This window comes from Amborella trichopoda, chromosome 3, assembly GCF_054954075.1.
Source record: "Amborella trichopoda isolate Santa Cruz 75 chromosome 3, AtrichopodaSantaCruz75HAP2 v2.0, whole genome shotgun sequence".
Classification (NCBI taxonomy): Eukaryota; Viridiplantae; Streptophyta; class Magnoliopsida; order Amborellales; family Amborellaceae; genus Amborella; species Amborella trichopoda.
In genome coordinates this window covers 6,957,303-6,978,934 of record NC_142338.1, presented here as the reverse complement: position 1 = coordinate 6,978,934, position 21,632 = coordinate 6,957,303, and the positions used below count along the sequence as shown (strand labels likewise).

At 35.5% G+C, this 21,632-nt stretch overlaps 1 protein-coding gene and 1 long non-coding RNA gene across 4 annotated transcripts; both read left to right on the top strand.

Moving 5' to 3' along the window:
* The first annotated feature begins 3,021 nt into the window (after positions 1–3,021).
* LOC110006806 (uncharacterized) lies at positions 3,022–4,759 on the top strand. Its single transcript, XR_002280084.2, has 3 exons — positions 3,022–3,715; positions 3,841–3,958; positions 4,217–4,759. It is a non-coding gene; the product is annotated as an uncharacterized LOC110006806 (long non-coding RNA).
* An 8,987-nt stretch (positions 4,760–13,746) lies between these two features.
* On the top strand, positions 13,747–15,962 carry LOC18428986 (uncharacterized). 3 transcript variants are annotated; one of them, XM_088863169.1, is made up of 3 exons: positions 13,747–13,843; positions 15,250–15,417; positions 15,600–15,962. In XM_088863169.1, the coding sequence occupies exons 1-3, from the start codon at positions 13,790–13,792 to the stop codon at positions 15,729–15,731; spliced, it is 354 nt and encodes a 117-aa protein (XP_088719295.1). In that variant the 5' UTR covers positions 13,747–13,789; the 3' UTR covers positions 15,732–15,962. The 3 variants fall into 3 exon arrangements, with proteins under 3 accessions (XP_088719295.1, XP_020519759.1, XP_011621450.1); XM_020664100.2 differs by having other exon boundaries at positions 15,250–15,471; XM_011623148.3 differs by having other exon boundaries at positions 15,250–15,471; positions 15,588–15,962.
* Positions 15,963–21,632: the final 5,670 nt, after the last annotated feature.

Below are 21,632 nucleotides of genomic sequence, written 5' to 3'. Positions count from 1 at the left end.
CGGCGTTCAATCCCATGACCTCTTGGGAGAGACCCACAAGAGCTAACCAACATGCCATTTCAAGCCTTGTGTAAAAGAATAGGTAAGTTATTTTATTCTTTTTTCTTTTTTATTTTTATTTTTTTATTTTTTTGAAATGGGTTGGACTCGGCTGAGTCCAAGTAACTCACCTCGGCCAGGGGCGAACGGTCGGCTACACGAATACTAGCCCCCCATTTTTATCTATTAAAGGCCATACCCCCCCATAAGTCCCTATATCCGTATGTTCAGGATTCATGATAAGTTTTGGCAAAATTTTATGTTGGCTGCCTACCTAACACAACCCAGCCCCTATTCTCGGCCATGGGACATGTTAAGGGAAAGTTTAAGGTCATCACCCTTCTTAGACCAATGGTCGAGACACATTGGCAGCCATATATACTATATTCAGCTTAAATTGACTGACACAGGGTCACAGTTAACAATTTCAAAAAAAAAAAAAAAAAAAATTGTCTGACAAAGGGTCCAAAGCTCACCAGAACTGGCGGAAATTTGTAAACCTTTTACATAATATATTTTTGGAGAGTAAAAATCCAAATCTGGTTTGGTTTTGGGCATTTGCCAGGATGGTGTTAACTATTGCAACACTATGTCCCTGGTTGGAATCCTTCACTGATCAGAAAAAGAATATCTGTTTTGTTTTTTATTCAAAGTTCAATGGATTACACATTTTTCTGAGACAGTTATTTATCTTTTTGCAATTATATGTAAGATTGACTTTCTTCTGGTTCTTTCTTGTTCATGTCTTATTTTGTGAATTTCAAGTGAGTGCTAGGATATTTAGGGAGCTGTTAATGCTTCTGTGTATGCTTTTTTGTTTTTTTTTAGAAATTCAGTTGCAATGCAACAGTCTAGTGCTCTGCTACAATGTTCTTTTTGTATGTGTTCTTGTTATTATTATGTAGGAGCGTTTTTGCATGGCTTATATACTGTGATGCTCATTCTTCTCATGCAGGTAAACTGCTAGTGGTGAATTTCAACAAAGATTCTTGGTTGCAGCTTTACACATTATTTTGTCTGGAATATGCTCACTTACTTTTCAACCTCAAAATCAACCATACCCACATACTTTTCGACATCAATGTTAACGAGGTCTATGGTCTCATCTCCACGATTTTACGTTATTAATTCTATTGATACAAGAAAAGAAGAAGCGAAAACAGAATTTGAAGGGGATTGTTATGAGATTAGGTGTTGGAGTTGCAGAAAACTACATCCCTTATTGACACATTTATTCACTGCAGCTCAAGCCTCCTATATTGGCACTACTGCTGATGCACAAGGACAGAAGGCTGGTTTGCAATCACTGACCTCTTATCGCAAGTTCCTATTTTCCTTTTCACTTTCTAACAAATTGTAAACAATGGAACCCCGTTGTCGTTCCTATTTTCCTTTTCAAAAAAAAAATTGTAAACTATTCAAATTATTTTACTGCTGACATGTTTATTTTGATATTTATTCAACTTTCAGTTGTAAAATGAGATTCAACTTTCCTGGTCTGAAATCTGCTAATGGAAGCATTTTTGTCAATTTCCAGTTAGTAAAATGGATTTTGTATCATTTCTTACTGACTTTACCACTGCAAAAGAGAATGACTCGGGATTTTGATAACTGGGTCAAACAATATTTGAACTAATGATGTGATGATTATAGAAAGATAGCAAATCAATGTCACAGTTTGTACATTATGATAGCATTTGGGGTTAAAACAGAGTTCCTCTGCCATCCCAATGTCAACAACAGAAATTCACCTCCCCTGTCTGTTGTCGACATCAGATGACTGAGGAACTGGCAACAAACTGCTTTAATACCGGATACTATCATAGTATACTTTTCCTAAAATTATACAAACTTGGTGATTGATAGACCAATGATGCTACTGGGGATGGATGGATTTCAGGTCAACATATCTTTAGTTGAGTTGTTTGCTGTGCTGTTTGTAGGTTCCTTGTCATTTTATTGATGTTAATCTTGTGCTATGACTGGATTTGCTAAAACTAGCTATTCCTTGAGAGTTGCATATTTGGAATATGGCAATTTGTTTGTATTTTTCATGGTCATTTCATTTGTACTAATAGCAAACTTCGAAATAGACTGTAACTGGTTTCAATTTTGCCTATACCAAAAAATAAAACGCCTGTTGGGAATTGGGTTGGGACATCTGTGGATATGGGGGACTGATGCCTCAACAAAACGTCCCACCCTCCATTCCCACCTGTTATTTATGAGAAATTTAGTTTCATCTAAATATTGAAGTCAAGTGATTCAATGAAAAAAAAAGAATGGAGGGATAAAGAGAGGAGGTTGATATATTTATCTATTTGATGTTAGATTTATTAGAAGGGTAGGGTTTATGTGCGTCCAAGGATGCATGTATTAGTTGGTCCATCCTTTCAAAATCCTTCATCTTGGAGATGGATTCTGGATTCAAATATAACTTTTCTTAATAGAAAGTTAGGAAAGATATTTTCTTGTTGAGACTTATTAGATTTATTAAGAAAGAATTATTATAAGGTTTGAAAAGTGGTGATGTAGTTAAGATTAACAGCTAAGAAATACCAAAAAGAGCGCATGTTCGATATCTTGAGTCAATAATCCAAGAAAATGGAGAGATTGAGGGAGATGTTGCATATAGAATTAGAGTTAGGTGGGCGAAGCGGAGATTCGCAACCGGAGTTTTATATGATCGCCGCATATCAATGAAGCTAAAAGGGAAATTCTATACGACAACTGTGAGACCAACTATGTTTTATGAGGCGGAATGTTGGGAAGTCAAGAAATAACATACCCATAGGATGATTGTAGCTGAGGTGAGGATGGTGAGATAGATGAGTGACAAGACAAGAAGGGATAGAATTTGAAATGAATACATTAGAGAGAACTTAGGTGTGACTCCAATAGACGATAAGATGGGAGAAAGTAGACTTAGGTGGGCTGGCATGTGCAGCCCAAACTTAGTACAACACCTGTTAGAAGGTGCGAGTTGGTTCAAACGGAAGGCTCAAAAAGGGTTAGGCACAAAAGGACATAGTTGGAAGTAGTGAGGGTATGGCCTCCGCCTCATTGAGGGTATGGTCCTTGAGAGCAGGATGGCAAAACTAAGACTCATATAGCCGATCCCAAATAGTTGGAAAAATGCTCTGATGATGATAATGATGATGATGATTATTTTTTTCAAATATGTGAAAGTTTAGGAATCCTTTGGACGTGAGATAGGAGATTGTAGTATGGTTAGAATTTCTCTTTAATTTTTCATATACATATAAGCATTGGGAAAATGAAAAGATAGAGAGATTTGAATTATATTTTGGGCTTGTGAGGGGTTCTTGTGAGTCATTTCACTTGCAGTCTCTAAAAGAGCATAATGTCTTACAGCCTTTTCTTTTTTTTTCTTTTTAGTTTTATAACTCTGTCTCTCTCTCGCTCTCCTACCTTCATCATTTGGTATCAAAGCCTAGAGAATGATCTGTACAACATGAGGACATTGAAACCACATGCAGAAAAGATGGATCCAGTTTGGGAGTGCGTGGCTCAAATACTCGAGAAATTGCAAAGGGACAATTGCGAAATAATCAACAGATTAAGGCAGCACATGGAACAAGTAACCCATGATCACGTGACAGGTCAGGAATCAATCCCTAATCAAAACAATGACCAAAGGTCACAACAAATTCAGGTAGCTGATTCTTCTGTAAGACATGAAATATAAGTGAATGTTAGTCTCTCATAATTACATAGCTCGGCAGCTACACTTCAACTTTGTGAAGTCAATTTCAACCATCGAAATTCGGTGTGAAACAGGTGAAGACTTCCTATTGGAATAGAGTGAAGGAGACCGTGAAGGAAAATTTTTGAAGTCTGTAAGCTTGAGGACGAGCGTCTCCCAACCCTGCCAGAGTGGTGCAATCATGGAATAAGGGTACAAATTATTTTTGATTTATTATGTTTGAGATCAGAAATATATTAGGTTTTGCATTTGTAGAGAATTTAGGATTACAATTAGCAGCTTTATTTTGGGTAGGATAAGGTATATATATATATATATATATATAGAGAGAGAGAGAGAGAGAGAGAGAGAGAGAGAGAGAGCATAATCTCTCATAGTCTCACCTGTGAAAATTATCTCGATCAACATGAACATTCAAAATCCTATTAGCTATTGTTTTATTTTGGACAGTGCCACATGTTCCTGAGGCAATGATCGCTGCATAACGGTGGATGTAATTTATGCATATCTGTAAGGCAGCTTCTAAAGGGTCCTTGTTTGATCATTGATAGAGTCAACAACTTGGAAACCCATGCGCTACGGAGGGGATATTGGGACGGTTATGCAATGAGTTAGGCCTCAGGGGAGAGAAGAGAGTGGTTTCCTGTCTCGCAAGATGGTTTTACAATGAGATTAGGAAGGGCCTTGTGACTTCGGTGGTGTTGGAGCTCAATTCAGGCTGATCAGGTGAGGAGGGCCTCCTGAGTTTCCTGCACCACCCTTCTTGTTTGTACTTGAAGCAAGTTTTCAAAGGAGTTGGTTGTTGAAGTCATAGTTCTTAGGGACTGGTCTGACAGGCTACAATCCTTTTTAAGGACTTCCTAATTTTCTTTTTGTTGAAGGTTGATAAGTTGTTTTTTACCATAAATTGGCTTTGATTTTTTAAGTTCTAAGAAGAAAAATAATCATGTGATCTGAAACCTTTGGGAAGTGAAACAAAAAACACAATTTTTATATTGTGCGTGTTTGGTATTGTTAATTTTAGTTTTTAGTTCTGCATTTTTATGGTTATGTGTTTTTGTAGGCTTTGAATATTTTATATGTTAGTTGTAGCCTTCCAGAGGGCATTATGTTTGTGTTCCATGACATATAGCTTCTATTGGTGCATTGGAGTGCATTCTTCCATATGGGTGATATTTTTTTTTTGAACGTATTCACTATTGTATATTATTAAGGTAAAGAGTGTGGTGTAAGCCAACAAAAGATATACAACAAAAGGCAGCCTAGTGGTTGGAAAGCCAAAAACCGAAAAAACCACAATAGGCAGAGAGTGACTAGTCTCCTGTCATTGCTGCTCCTTCTCTAGCAAGGGCATCTGTGACGTGGTTCGCAACCCGCCAAATAAGAGTCTGTGAAACCAGAATAGACCTGCATATGTGGAAGTTCTCATCAAAGGCGTGGGCTAGTCTCCATGGAGGTGTTGCCACCCCTGGGACCCAAAGAATAACATTTCTAGAGCTTTATTCTACTATTAGATGGGTGCTCCAGAGAGAGTTGAAAAGTTTGAGCCCTTTTAGGGGGGTGACAGCTTCAGCCGTGGTGGAGTCGGCTTGGCCGATGGGTTTGGCAAAGGAGGAAAGGAAGGTGCCTAAATGGCCCCTTAAAATGCCTCCGATGCTGACGGGACCGGGGTTGCTGAGGAGCAGCCTTTGAAGTAGAGCTTGGTCTTGTCTTGATCTTGGGGTCTTCAAAGGGACGATCGAGGATGTCGTTTGGCCAATTGAGGAGGAAGGCAGAGGTAGGGAGAGGCTTGAAGAGCTTGTGATTAGAGGCCCAAAAGATGACCTTAGATCCGATGCTGTCCCTGAGGGGGTGGATATGAGAGAAGCGACCTTGGAAGATGCGGTTATTTCACTCGATCCATATCGCCCACAGGGTGGCTGCTATGGAGACCTTCCACAGGAGGATGCTTGAATAGGCCCATGGGAGGAACTTTGCCATCTCGAACAGTTGGGACACTGACCTTGGAGTAACTCAAGACCAGTTGAAGAGGAGAAGGGTATCCTTCCAAAGTGTGTGGGCTATACTGCAGTGGGTGAAAAGGTGAGGATTGGACTCCTCATCTTCCATGCACATGATGCAGCGGTTTGGGGTAGTCATGCCCCTTCTGCGAAAGCTGATCAACAGTCAATGCTCTTTCGGAGAGTGCGATTGAGCAGAAATATTGGATTTTGGGGGAAATAAAGGGCTGCCAGGCCTTGGCTACAAGAGTGGGAGGGGTGAACAGGGGTAGAGGAGGATTGAAGTTTATGGTAGAAGGAGCTGTCTGAGGTGAGGGACCAGATGGTTTTGTCTAGTCCATGGGGGAGAGGTAGACAGAATGTAAGAGGCTTGGGCTTGAAGGAAAGCAAGGGTCTCACTGTCAAGGAGATTTCCATGGATGGGTTCCAAGAACGGGAGGCTCCTAGAGGTTGGAAGGAGTTGGCAACTTAGATGTTGGGGTCTCTAGCAAGACGAAAAAGGGTGGGAAAAGGCCTCTCAGGGGAAAATGGACGATCCAGAGGTTGGGCCAGATCCTTATGTTATTTCCCACTAGCAAGTCCATTATGGATGGGCTTGCTCGAGTTGGGGAGCAGCACCAAAAGGTCGGCTACTCCTTGGATTGGAATTTGGATGGTCATGCCATTTGGGTAGTCATATTCAAAATGCCATTTTGGTAGTCATATTCAAAATGCCATTTTGGTAGTCATATTCAAAGTGGGATGTGCTTGCTGTAAGTTGAAAGCAGCACCACATAGTGGCTGCTCGTAGGATTCAAATTTGGGTGGTTGGATTTGACTCGGGGTGGGAAAAGGTCTCTCAGGGGAAAATGGATGATCCAGAGGTTGGACCAGAACCTTATGTTATTTCCCACTAGCAAGCCCATCGTCTCTATGGATGGGCTTGCTCGAATCGAGGAGCAGCACCACAACGATGGCTACTCCTTGGATTCGAATTCCGATGGTCATGCCATTTGGGTAGTCATATTCGAAGAGGGATGGGCTTGCTGCAGCACCACATAGTGGCTGCTCGTAGGATTCAAATTTGGGTGGTTGGATTTGACTCGGGGTGGGCTTTCTCTAAGTTCCATTCCAAATCCCACACCCTCTCCGTCACCAAACACAATCCCCCCCCCCCCCCCCCCCCCCACCCCAAATGATGCCCAAAAACAAAAGAAAAAAAAAGAACAAAAAAAGCACCACTCGCCCCCATCATTTGGCACCAAATCAATTCAAGCTTGGTGGTGGTGCTCCAGTTGTACAGGGCTAGTAGAACCAGGGTAATAGCTGCTCATTGGATTCGATTTGGGATGAGCTTGTTCAAGTTGGAGAGCAGCAAACAGGTGGTTCAAATGCGAAGGTAAATTCCAACTCTCTCAAATTTGGGTACTTAAAGTTGATGCAAAGTTAAAGAGGCTCATTTGAAATGAACTGTGAGTGTGCTTTATTTCAGCAACAACATTGTCATTTAAATAATGATTATAGTACACTACACGGTATTGGGGGTTCATCAATCTGTCTTGAAATTGATTATTAGGCTAATATGCTTGGTAAGTTTTCTTTAGAAATGTCCATGGTATAAACCAAGAGGACATATGGATACGTACTCCAGGAATGTTTATCTGATAAAATGATGTTCCAATCATCCATTTTGACTTCAAGAGGGAAAAATCTAAAACTCAGTCTTGGTTCAAAACTCTCTAGACTTGTGAATCCCAGTCTGCTGGTTCGACTTTACCGAATCCCATTGAGACTCTGAGAACAAAAAATTGTACAGAAATGTGTACTTGGGAAAGTCTCGTGGCATTTACATAGGATTGCTGGGGTCCGTAGCCATAGCCGGTTGTTATGTGAATGCTGAATGCTCAGAAAGAAGAAAAACTGGTATGTGAATGCCTGCTGGTTCGACTTTACCGAATCCCATTGAGACTCTGACAACAAAAAGTTGTACAGAAATGTGTACTTGGGCAAGTCTCGTGGCATTTACATAGGATTGCTGGGGTCCGTAGCCATAGCCGGGTTGTTATGTGAATGCTGAATGCTCAGCAAGAAGAAAAACTGGTATGTGAATGCTGAATGCTCCACTTTACGATTGGTAAGCACCTAGGAAGTTCAAAATAGGATATTTAAAGTTGGGATCGAACGAATTTTGGCGTTAGGATGGGTTTTGACTGACCTGCCACTTGTTATGGTGGGCCACATTGTTTTAAAATGCGGATTGGTCGAACCGATTATCAACACGTTTTGAGTTGGCTGGCCGATTTTCAAAGGATCGTCTTCTGATAAAGAAATAAAAAAGAAGAAAAAAGAAAAATTGCTAAGAACTAGTGGGAACCGGGTCAAAACCAGTCTAAGACCCAGAGCTGGTTCGAGATGGCTAGGCTTTTTTAAAATGGTTGATCAGTTACTTCATTGGTGTTGTCCCAATTATAGGTTTAGAAATGAATCAATCTATAGGAATGCAAATTGGGTTTTAAACTAAGCCAGAAAATGCATAAGGCCACATTGCATACAACTTTTTATCAAGGAACCATAAATCTAATGGTTTATATAACCCAAAGTACCTTGCTGTAAAATTTTCGACAACTCTATGCATTCAAGATCATAAATCTCCTACTAGGATTAAAAAAATCAAAACCGACATTAATCAAATCCACGCAAACCCCTTTTACTCCAAAGTTCTCGTTACTCATGCATGTATTTTCGGCAATAAATGAACATAAATTAATAAAGGACTATTTACTTTTAACACATGTTAAAGTCACTCTTGTCCATCTGATTTTAAGTCGGGTTGTTGCATGTGTCATTAGCTACACGCAAAGCTCCAAAAAATTATCTCAAATTTTGTGTCACACCTCAAGCCATTCGATTTGACATCTAATGGTTAGTAGCAATTGTGACATCCTTGCATACAATCTGAATTAATTTCTAACTCGATTGTTTTGGTGTGACTTGGCAATGCCATAGGATTGGTTTGTCAAGAGAGAAACATCCAAAGTGGGCTCACCAAATGGTCAATGAGATAGGTGTTAGGAACTGTATATTTGTATATTTGGGCCTTTGGCCCCGATGGAAAATTATTTCATAATACTGCAGAGAACTCTCTCTTTATTGATTAATCAAGAATATATAAGATCCCGTATAAATATACGATCAGTAACAATTAAAGATAAATACCAACAGTTATAGATAACTACTAACTAATTATATCTTAATCAAGAGACACCTAAGAGATATATATCCATGCATGTACATATCTCAATATGTATTCATAATGATGAATATCAATATAGATATGCATACGCTAATACTCAAACTCAAGATGTTTTTATACAAAGCAGTTGAAGTTTGAACAATGAGTTGGATATTTAAGTCTTCACGTGCATGACGTGATCAATAGAAGCAGTGGTCTCTTGTTTGAAGAAGAAGCATAGATGAAGCAGTGGTCTCTTGCTTGAAGAAGAAGCACAGATGAAGCAGTGGTCTCTTGCTTGAAGAAGAAGCACAGAGGAAACAGTTGTCTCTTGGAAGAGCCAACATAACTCGGTAAGGATCCAAGACAGATTCAGCAACTCGCAGTCCATAACACAGGCCAAAACAAAAACAAAGGCTGCTTTGCATAGAGTCTTGAAGGATTTGGCTGAGAGTCGAAGAATAACTCGGCAGAGAGTCGAAGGACTTGGTAGAGAGTGCAGATCGGTTGTTTTTAGAGGCCAGTGCAGATCGGTCATTTTTAGAGGTGGATGATGACTGAGAGCAGCAAACGCCTCTGCAGCCACCTAAGAATTCACGCAGCTGCTTTGACGAAGATGCACACAAACTGGTACAACAGTTTATTGATGGAGATTGTCAATAGAAAGCTTTTGTTGAGAAACACACAAATAGTTTTGAACTGCATGGAGATTTGCTTGCAAAAAATAATTGATGGAGATTTGCTCGCAAAAAATTAGGTGCGTGCTATTGAATGGCTTGCCAAGCCCAAAAGGATGATAGAAAGGCTCAAGTGGCACGAAGTATCTTGATATTGTTTTTTCCAGGGGCAGAGTTTGATATGAAGAAAAAGGTGTAGCTGTCGAAGAAATAATAAAAAAAAAGAGACCCAACTTCTCGAGATCCTTTGTAGAGAGAGAAACTAGGTGTTTTATAGAAGAAAACAAAGAAATACAAGGCCCAAAGAAGATCACAGAAGGCTCAAAGAGATCCTTTCTAGAGAGAGAAACTAGGCATCTTATAGAAGAAGAAAACAAAGAAATACAAAGCCCAAAGAAGATCGCAGAAGACCCAAAGAAGATCGCAGAGAATCTTGCTTTGATACCGTGTTAGAAACTTCTAACAGTATTTCTATATATTTGGGTTTTAAGCCCCCATGGAAGATCATTTCAGAATACTTATTGATTGATCATTATTGATTGATCAAGAATATATAAGACCCGTATAAATATACGGCATTTAATCATTAAAGATAATACCAACGATTATGGTTAACTACTAACTAATCAAATCATAATCAAGAGACACCTAAGAGATATATACCCATATATATGCTTATCTCAATATGTATTCATAATGATGTATATCAAGATAGAAATTATAGATATACATATGCTAATAAGAGGGACTTGCTGTAAAAGCAAATCGAAGGCAAATCTGGAGAGAAAAATACTATAGAAAGGAAATAACAATTAGGAGTAGTGTTGTCAAATATCCGGTTACCGTTGTAGGGCTCTCATAGAGTGAGAGGCATGTCCCAACTATCTCACATGTCTAAAACTCTTTCCTTTGAAAATACATTGGGCCCAAATATTTTAGAAACATTGATTCCTCGAGCATTACCCCACTTGGTTCAAAATATTTATAAAAACAACCATACAAATTTTTTTAAAAAGAAGTATATACAATGAAACTTTATCTTTAGTACAAGGTGGTCACAATAAATCTCGGTCATTAGCTGTGAAATGAAATGGTTGCATTTATTTCATTGACCATGCTCAAACTTTAAAAGAAATATTTTCGAATTGTGACACTCTCAAGCTATCAGATTTCACATCGGATGGTTGTAAGAATATAAAAATAAAGATGTATGAATATGAAAAAAATAAAAATTTTGATTCCCAAAAATAGTGCATCTTGCAACACATTATCTAGACCGCCCATTTTCAAGATTTTCATACGTTTATAGATCTACTTGATTTTGACTTTTTTTGGAGTTTAAAATTTTATAATTAGAGATAATTTTTTTTAAAAAAATGATCTTAAAAACTTTGTACACCAAAATTACATCTTATGATAAGATTTGGAGGTGCGCTTTAATTGGATTGTTTAGAGTGCCAACCTTATAGAAACCACACACCCTATAAATATCCCCTAAAATCCTTTATTACTTCAATTCTCCTTGAAGTGTCCAAAATTAACTCTTTAATCAGTATTCTATTGGACGACTCAAGCCGAGTACTGTCCGATATTCTTTTTTCATTTCTTTGAATGTTACTCGGCCCTAGTCCGATATTCTTTTTTCATTTCTTTGAATTTTGAGGAACAAACTAAACTGTTCTTTCCTAACAAAAAAAAATGGACATGTAATAAAAGGGTTAAAGAGTAATGAATATTTAGGAAGAAATCCAACATGCAACTCATCCTCATTCAAAGTCACATGCCAAGGAATGTCCATTTTCCGGCCCCTTTTTTAATGGAAATTTTTAGGGTTTTACTTTTATTTTTTATACAAGCTGTCATAAAGCTTTTAATGGCCACATAAACCCAACAATGTTAACAACGTCCTATCTCTAAACACTCAAAAATTCACCCACAAACAAAAAAAAAAAAACGCAATGTTAGATGCACTATTTTCTGGACTTGAAATCTAGTTTTCTCGTGTCCATACATCTTAAAGGTCAAGATGATTGATTTGAGGATTTTTGGGTATCAAGACAATCCCTTCGAATATTTGAGGTGCACCTTGGATTGTTTGAGGGCTCACCCTTATATAAACTTTTTCCAAAAACCTTTTCTGAAAAAAAGAAAAGTAGTGATTTGATAAAATTTCAGTTCAAAAGATTTCCTACTCCCAATGGAGCATACTATCTATTTATTCTATGAGGCAAAAGTTACACTAATGTCTTTTAGATTCCAAATTTTAGAGATGTCGTGTCTTAACCCAACAACCAACTCAAAGGGAAAAAAAAAAAAAAACTTTCACTCTTTATGCGCCTCAAAAAAAGCATCCGAAGATTGTAGTGAACATTCGATGTTTGGAGGGAATGATTCAAATGTTCACAGGCTCAAAAAACTAATTTTCGTTTTCTTAATTTAGTTAAGTCTTGAGATTTCAATGAAAAAACACCAAAAATTGGCCAAATAAGTGTTTTACATGAGGGAATAAATATATATTTTGCTCCCGAGGGAGCATGGTATACAAGGTCTCGTAAGATTATGACCAACTAGCCGTGGATCCTGAGCTAACCAGTTTTACCATGTGTGATTTTTTATTATTGAAAGGAAAATATTTTGAAAGGCTTGCAACCCTATCAAAACAAGTAAAGCCTCACATCAAAATTTATTGAAAATAGTCAGTTATGGTGTCGGGAAACTTTTAGTCCATCATCTTGGCCTTGACCATCATAGTTGTAAACAAAAATTAGGATTTCATGCTAAAAAAAAAAAGAGTGTATATTGTAACACATTATCTCGACCATCCATTTTGCCCTAAAAATAACTATTCTAAAGTTTGTAAGATCTGTAATTTTTTTTAGCTTCAAATTTCATTTCATTGTTAGCATCGAAAATTGATTTTAGAGCCACCATGGATATTTCCGAAACCCAAAGTGCTCTCCGAGGGAGGATTCGAAGTGAGGCCTTCCTTTGTTTTTTAGAGCCTAGGCCTTATAGGAACTGCATCCTTATTTGAAATTTATAATTTGAAGGGATATTCTCTTATGCTCTATTAACTTGTTTTAACAGTCTGATTTTTTACTATTTAAATTTTATTGTTGAAGGTATATTCTCTTGTGCTATGTGAAAAGTATAAACAGATTCCATAGATGCTCTCAACATAAGGATTATAAATAAGATGGGGTTTGTATAAGGTGTCCATCTTATATTCTATAAATAAGCAGCACTCTTAAATTTTACTAGGAGATGTAGGTCCGGTATTGCCATGGGTGCAATATATATTCCTATCATGGATTTTATCAATGATTTAAAAAGCAGATCAATGGTTAGGATTGGGCATCGATAAAACCGGTCTAGACTGGTGAATGGGCAGTCCGGATTGTTGTTTTACTAATAGTGAACTGACGAAAAAACAGTGAACCAGCCAAAAACCGGTCTGAATCGATGAATAAGTGTTTCTACCGTAGCAAAATGATATTTTTACTGTAGTAAATCGCCGGTTCTCTTTTAGACCTAAGTAATTTCCTATATATTCACAAAATCGGCATGGGGTGACCAATTACCAGGTCAGACAGACAGGGAGCCCAAAAGAGGGCAAGTATAGAGAGAATGTTGCCACCTAACAAAAATACATAACAGAAAAGAGAGAAATAAAGCATTCTGATCTGGCTACTTGACTAGAGTTAAATACAAAACAATGTAACACAAAAAGTATTAGAGAAATAGGATGTATAAGGCGAGCATGATAACTTAGAAACCTAGCATCATTAGCACGCCCCAATTGCCTAATTCCACCAGAAAAATGATATTGATGTTGTCAAAACACATTTTCGAATATATTGACAATCTAAATCCATCGCATAAATAAATTAATGAGAGGAGGGGGAGCAACGGTATCTAAATGTTGCCATGTCGCAACACCTGATGACGTGGAAGCCTTCGTCACTCTGTAGCAATTGACACGTTTCTCAATATTAACATGTGTCGGAGCCAAGGAGGATTACACGCATGAAACGTGTCGCTCCTTCCCTCTCCTAACATATATTGCGGCCTTACCGAATGTATATATATAGAGAGAGAGAGAGAGAGAATTTGAAAAGTGAAGCGAGTGTGAGGTATGGAGGCAACTAAAGAATCACTTGTCTCTAGACTTGATCGTCTTGATATTTTGGTAACCATCCCTCCTTCCTCTCTCTTTGTCTTTCAGTGTTATCTTACTATATATATGAATTGCTCTTGATTTTTCATATTCTATGCTGTCATATTTCTCCATCTTATTACATAATGAATAAAAATTTATATAAGTGTGAGGCTCTAAACAAACAAATTTAGTTGAATCTCGAAAATTTCATCACAAGGGCTTGTTTTGATTCTTCAATATCATCTTGATCTCATGATGTATGGTCATGATAAAAAAATGGATTTTAAGTTTTAGAAATAATGCAGTTTTGGACCGTTAATTTTCAAGTTTTTATAAATATATTCCATCTATATTATTTTTGAAGTTTTAAATTTTATAGTTAAAAAAATTAAAATACATTTTATGGTATAACAAAGATTTTCAGTATTCTATTCATGGGTGTGTTTTACTTCGATTGTTTAGAACATCGGCTCCATACAAACCGCACCCATATATATAATTCGTCCTTTTGGGCTTTGACCTTTTATATTCTATACTATTATAGCGCTAGAACATTATATGGTGTAGCCATAGTTATCATGGTCGGCCTAGCTAGGCGAATTAGTTTGGTCTGCCGATTGGTGGTTGATATTTGTTTTTTTTTTTTAACAATAGAAGAAATCAGTAGTTTGTTTTTATTAAAAAAAAAAAACAAGTAATCAATAAAAATATTGTTCGAGTGCTTCTAGCCCACGAGTTAAAGTTCTTTTAAACTATTAGAGTAGCCTAATAACATTTGGTTATTGTTTTGTACTGTTTCTCCTAGTTTTAAATTAGGGTTCTGAGAATTTTTTTTGTACATGGGTTTACAATTATTTTTAGCGATTGGATCTAAAATCTAATAGATAAAAGTGTTTTACAACATAAGAAATTTTGTTTTGAACTATGTGCCTAAATCATGACATATCCTCAATCACCCAATTTCAAATATAACCATCAATTATGATGGTAACCTTGTATCAAAAAGTATATGGTCTCTATATTTTTTTAAAAAATATTATTTTATATTTTTTATTTAAATTTGAAAAGCACTATTTGGTCAGTAGGAATATTATTTTTGATAGAAAGAGGTGCAAATTCCAAATCGAGAATAGACTCGACTGGAAAGTTAAAAAAGAAAACTTCCTTGAACTTCCTAACCTACTTAAAGCCATCTGACGGCCTGTTTGTAATAAAGATGAATCATATATAATCCCTTTCAAATCAAATAATCAAAATATTTTGGATCAGGCCTTTTACTGGTTTTGGTTTGTGTTGATGACACTCTGAGTTTAACAATACACCCATTACTCTCTCTCGAGTATTTAAGCTTGTAATCTTTAAGTTGATTGCTCTAATTGCATGTAACCAGCAACTGTTGATTTTTCTTTCCGATTTTCCATGTTTTGTTGGTGAAGATAAGCTATTTAGAAGAATTGAAGGGGAGCGAATCGGGGAAAAGCTCTTGCGTCTCAACTTCCCGTAGCGGCACCACCAGCAATGGGCATTCGACATCGGTGGGATCATCTCCTCCAATTCTAGAGAAGCGATGCCGGCCCCTCGACACCGTCTCGGTCGAGACACAGGTGAAAGGCACGCTAGTCGATCGCCTCGTCCTCGTCGAGGGCAGGGTGCTCCAGGTTATTTATTTATTTTTTCTGGATGAGCCGAAAACGCAAGCCCTGTTTGGCTTTTTATGTTTATATCTGTTAAGAGTTAGGAAGAGAACTAACGAGTGTGAATGGTTTTCCAAAAGCTGGGTTTGCAGTTGGAGAAATGGATAGAAGATGAAAGGAAGGAAAAGGAAGAAGAGAGAGGAAGAGGAAGGAGGCCTCCAAAGCGTGGGTTGAAGAGATTCGTAGAGGGTTGCATTGGTGTGAAAGCGAAGAGCAGGGACTGAGCTGCCTCACTGTATATTAAGTGTGCTGTGCTGTGCTGTGCTGCTGCTTGTAAAATGTACATATCCATAAACAACAGCGTGCTTCCTCATCATAAAAACAATTTCTCTTCGGTTTCCCAGAGAGAAGATTATGCGTTCGGACCGCTGGATTTTATATAAACTTTTAGGAATTCATTATTTAAGTCGACCTGATTATAAATATAAAACAAAAAATAAATTGCAACTTCAAAATATGTTTTCTTTTTAATGTTTTTGGCACCCTTCATATCTGATTCAACCTTTTGTGCTGTGCTTTATACGTCGTCTCCATATTCGATTTCACATCACATCGGTTGTAAGTAATTGTGGCTTTTCTATATCAGAAGTAAATTATACGATCCCTATTTTTACTGTACTGGTAATTTATGGAGCTTGGGTCGCCGTAGACTCTTTATCTATGAGCAATTTCAAAGATTGAACTTCTGAATTTTGGTATATAAAGGTGTGTGGATCATGGGCGAACCGTCTCTTGTACAACGCTCCTGATACACGCTCAACAACGATCATAGAGAAGCCTTTAAGAAACACTGAAACGGGTTTAATGATGCAGAGCACAGTACTGATTTAAAACCCTTTCCAAATCATTACAGAATAAAACCCGCATAGGTAAGCATTGTACTTTGCCGGGGTGCTCATAGGATAAGTATAGTTGAGATCATGTTGAGATGAGTCACAAGACAAAGAGGGATATAAATTGAATAAAGATGTTGAGAAGAATGAGATCAATTGAATAAAGCAGCGTTTAAAAAATCGTCGAGTCGAACCGGACTCGCTCGGTTCGACTTGGATTTCACGAAAATGGATCGGATCGTTTCAAAAATCGGGAATCGTCCGGTTCTAGAGAGAACCGGACGATTTTGCACAGTGACTCGCCGATTCACTGTGCGGAATCGGCGAGTCCGTGAAGAATACGGGTTGCACAGTGTTCTTTACGGATTCTTTCAAATTTGTCATTTTTTTATCATTTTTTTTGTTTTTTTGGCATGTGATCTGAGTTGCAGGCTTTAAACAGCTTTATTTAGCTTTTTCAAGAATTAAATGGTGGAAAAATTGGTTGTTTTTGGATCACGAAAATTTCAGGGTTTAGGGTTTCCGCCTTTTCTGAAATTTCATGCCAAATAGGGCATGAATCTTTCAAAATTTGTAGGCATTTTGATCTTAAAGCTGTGAATCAAAACCTTTTGTTATTAATTTGTGATAATCGTTGAGAAAAACAGAGTTTTTTGGAGATTGAAAGCTTCGGTTCACAAAAACATGTAAGAACTTTGGGTTTTTTTTTTTTTCCGCCATTTGATTTATTTCACGGCATATTTTGAACAAAATGAGTTCAATAATTAGGGTTTTTAATCTTTATTGTGTCTAGTATGATTTAAAATTTTCAATTTTACGTAATCTAGTCAATTACAGCAAGAAATTTGATATGAACAGTGAGATGTTTGCGGAACCAAATTCCGCTGTTTTTTTTTTTTTTTTCTACCTTTTGATTTTGTTTTCATGATATATTAGAAATAATCTGTTAAAAATTTAGGTTTTTGATTCCTTATATTGTTGTTTATCAGAAAATATACTCAATTGGATGTAATTTATTCACTTAGAGGTGAATTTTTGAGTTAAAATCGCTTATGTAAAACGACTCTGTGAAGAACAATTTTTTTTTTTTTTTTATTTAATTTTTTTTTTTTGTAGCCCATAATAGAATTTTTTGTAATCCATGATCGAATTTTTTGTAATCCATGATCGAAATGTTTGTTTTTTTTTCTTGTAATCTATGATCGAATTTTATTTTTTATTTTTTATTTTTGTAACCCATGATAGAATTTTATGTAATCCATGATCGAATGTTTTGTAATCCATGATCGAAATGTTTGTTTTTTTTTGTAATCCATGATCGAATTTTTTGTTTTTTGTTTTTTATGTAACCCATGATAGAGTTTTTTGTAATCTATGATTGAATTTTTTGTTATCCATGATGTAAATGTTTTGTTCTTTTTTTGTAATCCACGATCGAATTTTTTGTTTTTTTTTTTTTGTAATCCATGATCGAATTTTATGTAATCCATGATCGAATTTTTTGTAATCCATGATTGAATTTTCTGTAATCCATGATCGACTTTTTTGTAATCCATGATCGAAATGTTTGTTTTTTTTACTTGTAATCCATGATCGAATTTTTTGTTTTTAGTTTTTTTTTGTAACCCATGATTGAATTTTTTGTAATCCATGATCGAATTGTTTTTTTCTGTTCTTGTAATCCACGATCGAATTTTTTGTTTTTTTATGTTTTTTTTTTTTTTTTGTAATCCATGATCGAATTTTATGTAATCCACGATCGAATTTTTTGTAATCCATGATCGAATTTTTTGTAATCCATGATTGAATTTTTTGTAATCCATGATCGAATTTTTTGTAATCCATGATCGAATTTTTTGTAATCCATGATCGATTTTTTAGAAAATTTATGATTTTTTTTTTTTAATCCATGATTGAACTTTTTGAAAATTTGTTATTTTTTTTTTTTAATCCATGATCGAATTTTTTGAAAATTTGCTGTACTTTTTTTTTTTTATTTCTTTTTATCCATGATCGAATTTTTTGAAAAATGATGATTTTTCGAAAAGATGTGAAAATCGTGATAAAGTTTTGATTATCATGATGTATTAAACATTTAAACCCAATTTTTAATTTTTATTGTTTGAGTTTGCTGTAATTTTTTTTTTTTTTTTTCCATGATCGAATTTTTTGAAAAATGATGATTTTCCGAAAAGATGTGAAAATCGTGACAAGGTTTTAATTATCATGAGGTATTAAACCATATTTAAATTTTTATTGTTAAAGTTTTTGTTGAAAAAATTGTATGTTGATGGATTATTTATGCAAAAAAATGCATGTTATTATATTTTCAATACAAAACTGTATTTTTTTTATCTGTTGTTCATGGATTTTTTAGTTGGAATGACTGATGTTAGCCGGCTCTTTGAAGAATTGTTTTTATTATTAATTTTTTAATGCAAAAAATGTATGTTCTTGATAATTGAGTTGTAGCCATGTTTGGAGCTTGCATTTTGTATTATTCTAAATGTTTGTAATTGATATGTACGAAAATATTATTGTCCTTTTGCAATAACAAATAACAACGAATATGACTACATGAACTACCGCAACATATTATCACTACATATGATGATTATTTTTCTTTTTGAACTGTCAGGTTAATTTAAACTTTTTACATTTTAATTTAGATCGTATGTTACTAATTTTATGCTTTATTGTAGTCCATGTATGTTGATATACTTATTTCATGATAATTCTATGTTTATCCTTTTGTGTGATGTAAATTAAATGTTGAATGGCAGTTCATGCAGGGGAAGAACATATCAATATTCGCATATTCATTCAAAAACATGAAAATTCTTAATGGAGTTCCCTTTGAATTCCTAAAAAACAATATTTATAATGAATTTTAATAATTTTTTCGGATTTTTTGAAGCTTTATTTTGACCGATTCACTCGATTCCGATCCGGATCGCCGATTCGCCGATCCGGATAGCCGATTTGTCGATCCAGATCGGTTTTTGAAAAGCCCGATCAGGGTCACCGATCCGGTTTTTAAACCATTGGAATAAAGATATTCAGAAGAATGAGATCATGTTGAGATGAGTCAGGGATATAAATTGAATAAAGATATTTATAAGAATTTAAATGTGGTTTTAATAGGCTGATAGTGAAAATAGACTTGGATGGGTTGGATATTTGTAGCACAAATCTATTTTAACAATTGTTATGAAATACGAGTTGATTTAAATAGAAGCAGTGTTTTAAAAATCTGCGAGTCGAACCGGATTCGCCCGGTTCGATTCGAAAACCGCACAGTCCGTACCGATTCCATCATAAAATTGGGAACCGCCCGGTTTCAGAGAGAACCGCTGGTTCCCATCTTGTTCACGCACGTGTTCTCGTTCAGTCGTGTGCATTCACACGTGCGTACGTACAAGGTTGCTCTAATATTTTGGACATCGCCCGTTTTCAGAAGAGTTATAGAATCGGATGGACATCGCCCGTTTTTAGAAGAGAATCGGCGATTCCGGCTGATTCACTGTATAGAATCGGATGGACATCGCCCGTTTTTAGAAGAGAATCGGCGATTCCGGCTGATTCACTGTATAGAATCGGATGGTGACGTCATGTCTCGGCATGTACGACGTTTCCAAGGGTAATTGGGATATTTGTCTTAAAAATAAAAGTAATATCGACATTGTCGTATGGCAGTACCATATTCATATACACCCAAGTGTTATCCCATGTACCGTTCGCTCGCACGCTGTTGAAGAGCTCATCCTCACATGTTTTATAAACTTGGAAGTCGCTTGATATTTCCGATGTGGGACAATTCCCACTTGCCTTCAACAGCGTGCAAGCCATTGTCACACAAGCTATTACCTAATAAAACGGGCGTATAATTTTTCCAAGCCATTAACTATTGCAAGCCATATGTGTAGCATTTTAATTTAGCGTGTCAAATTAATAGCACTAATAAACGGCTATATAAAATTTAAAAATAAATTAGTAGCACTCATTAATTTAGTGTGTCAAATATAAATTTTTTTTATGTTTATTAGTAAAATAATTTTTTCGATGGGTTTTATTAAAATATTTTATTTTTATTTTTATTTTTTTGTAGCTATTGTGCATATTGCCGATAAGATTTTTTTTTTTAATTTTGGCATCTTTATTTTTCAATTTTTTGGGTAAAGTTATTTTGAATCTTTTAATATAATTACATTAGAATTTATTGGTGGTTTTATTTTTAATTTTAGTCATATGATATGGAAGCCTCTTCTAATAATTTTTAAATCACTTTTTAATTAGATAATATTTTAAAATATTTTTAATTTGTTATTATTTATCCAATAAAATAATTATAAAATGTAAACTAATAATTATAATTTCAGTATATAATATTATAATTAGTTAGGTTGTAATAATTTTGGATTATAGTTAGTTAGGCTGTAATAATTTGAGTTTTTTTAACGAATTAGGGTTTTTCTCCAAAATGAGATTTTAATGGCCATTCCTTCAGTGATTAGTCTACACTTTATAATAGTCTATGTATAATTATATATTTTATCCATGATAATTCTATGATTTTTTTTTATGTGATCCAATTTAATATTTAATTTAAGTTTATACAGGGAAAAAACATCTCAATATATACAAATTGATGAGAAAAATAAAAGTTAATAATGTAGTACCCTCATTTCTTATTGGATTTCTAAAAAACAACATTTATAATGAATTTTAATCATTTTTTCGGATTTTTTTGAATCTTTAATCCGACCGATTTAGCCGATTCTCAATTCGGATTGCCGATTCGTCGATCCGGATCAGTTTTTGAGATGCCCGATCCGGATCACCGATTCGCTTTTTAAACCATTGAATAGAAGGTAAAAACATAGCAAGAAGGTTTAAAATGATATAGTTGGAACTCGTGATAAAAGATATAAGGATTTATGATTTTATTTAGGGGTATAGTTTTTGATAGAGTAGAAAAATATATTAGCGTATTTATAATATATTTGGTTTTTTTATTCAATATTGAATATTGTATTCAAGCGTATTTATAACATGCATGTGTGATGTACGTGATAGGTGAATATTAATCACTTAAATATATTTATTTTTGAAAAATATTTTCAATAAAATATGGTCATAGAGAGAATGCAATGAATTAATCTTCACAGTTTATATAAGGTTGCAACCTTAAAATGTAGAATTATATATGCATCTAAAAAATTCATCAAAAAAAAGTGGTTTTAATGTTGAAAAACTCTTAAAATGTAGAATTACATATGCACATCAAAAATT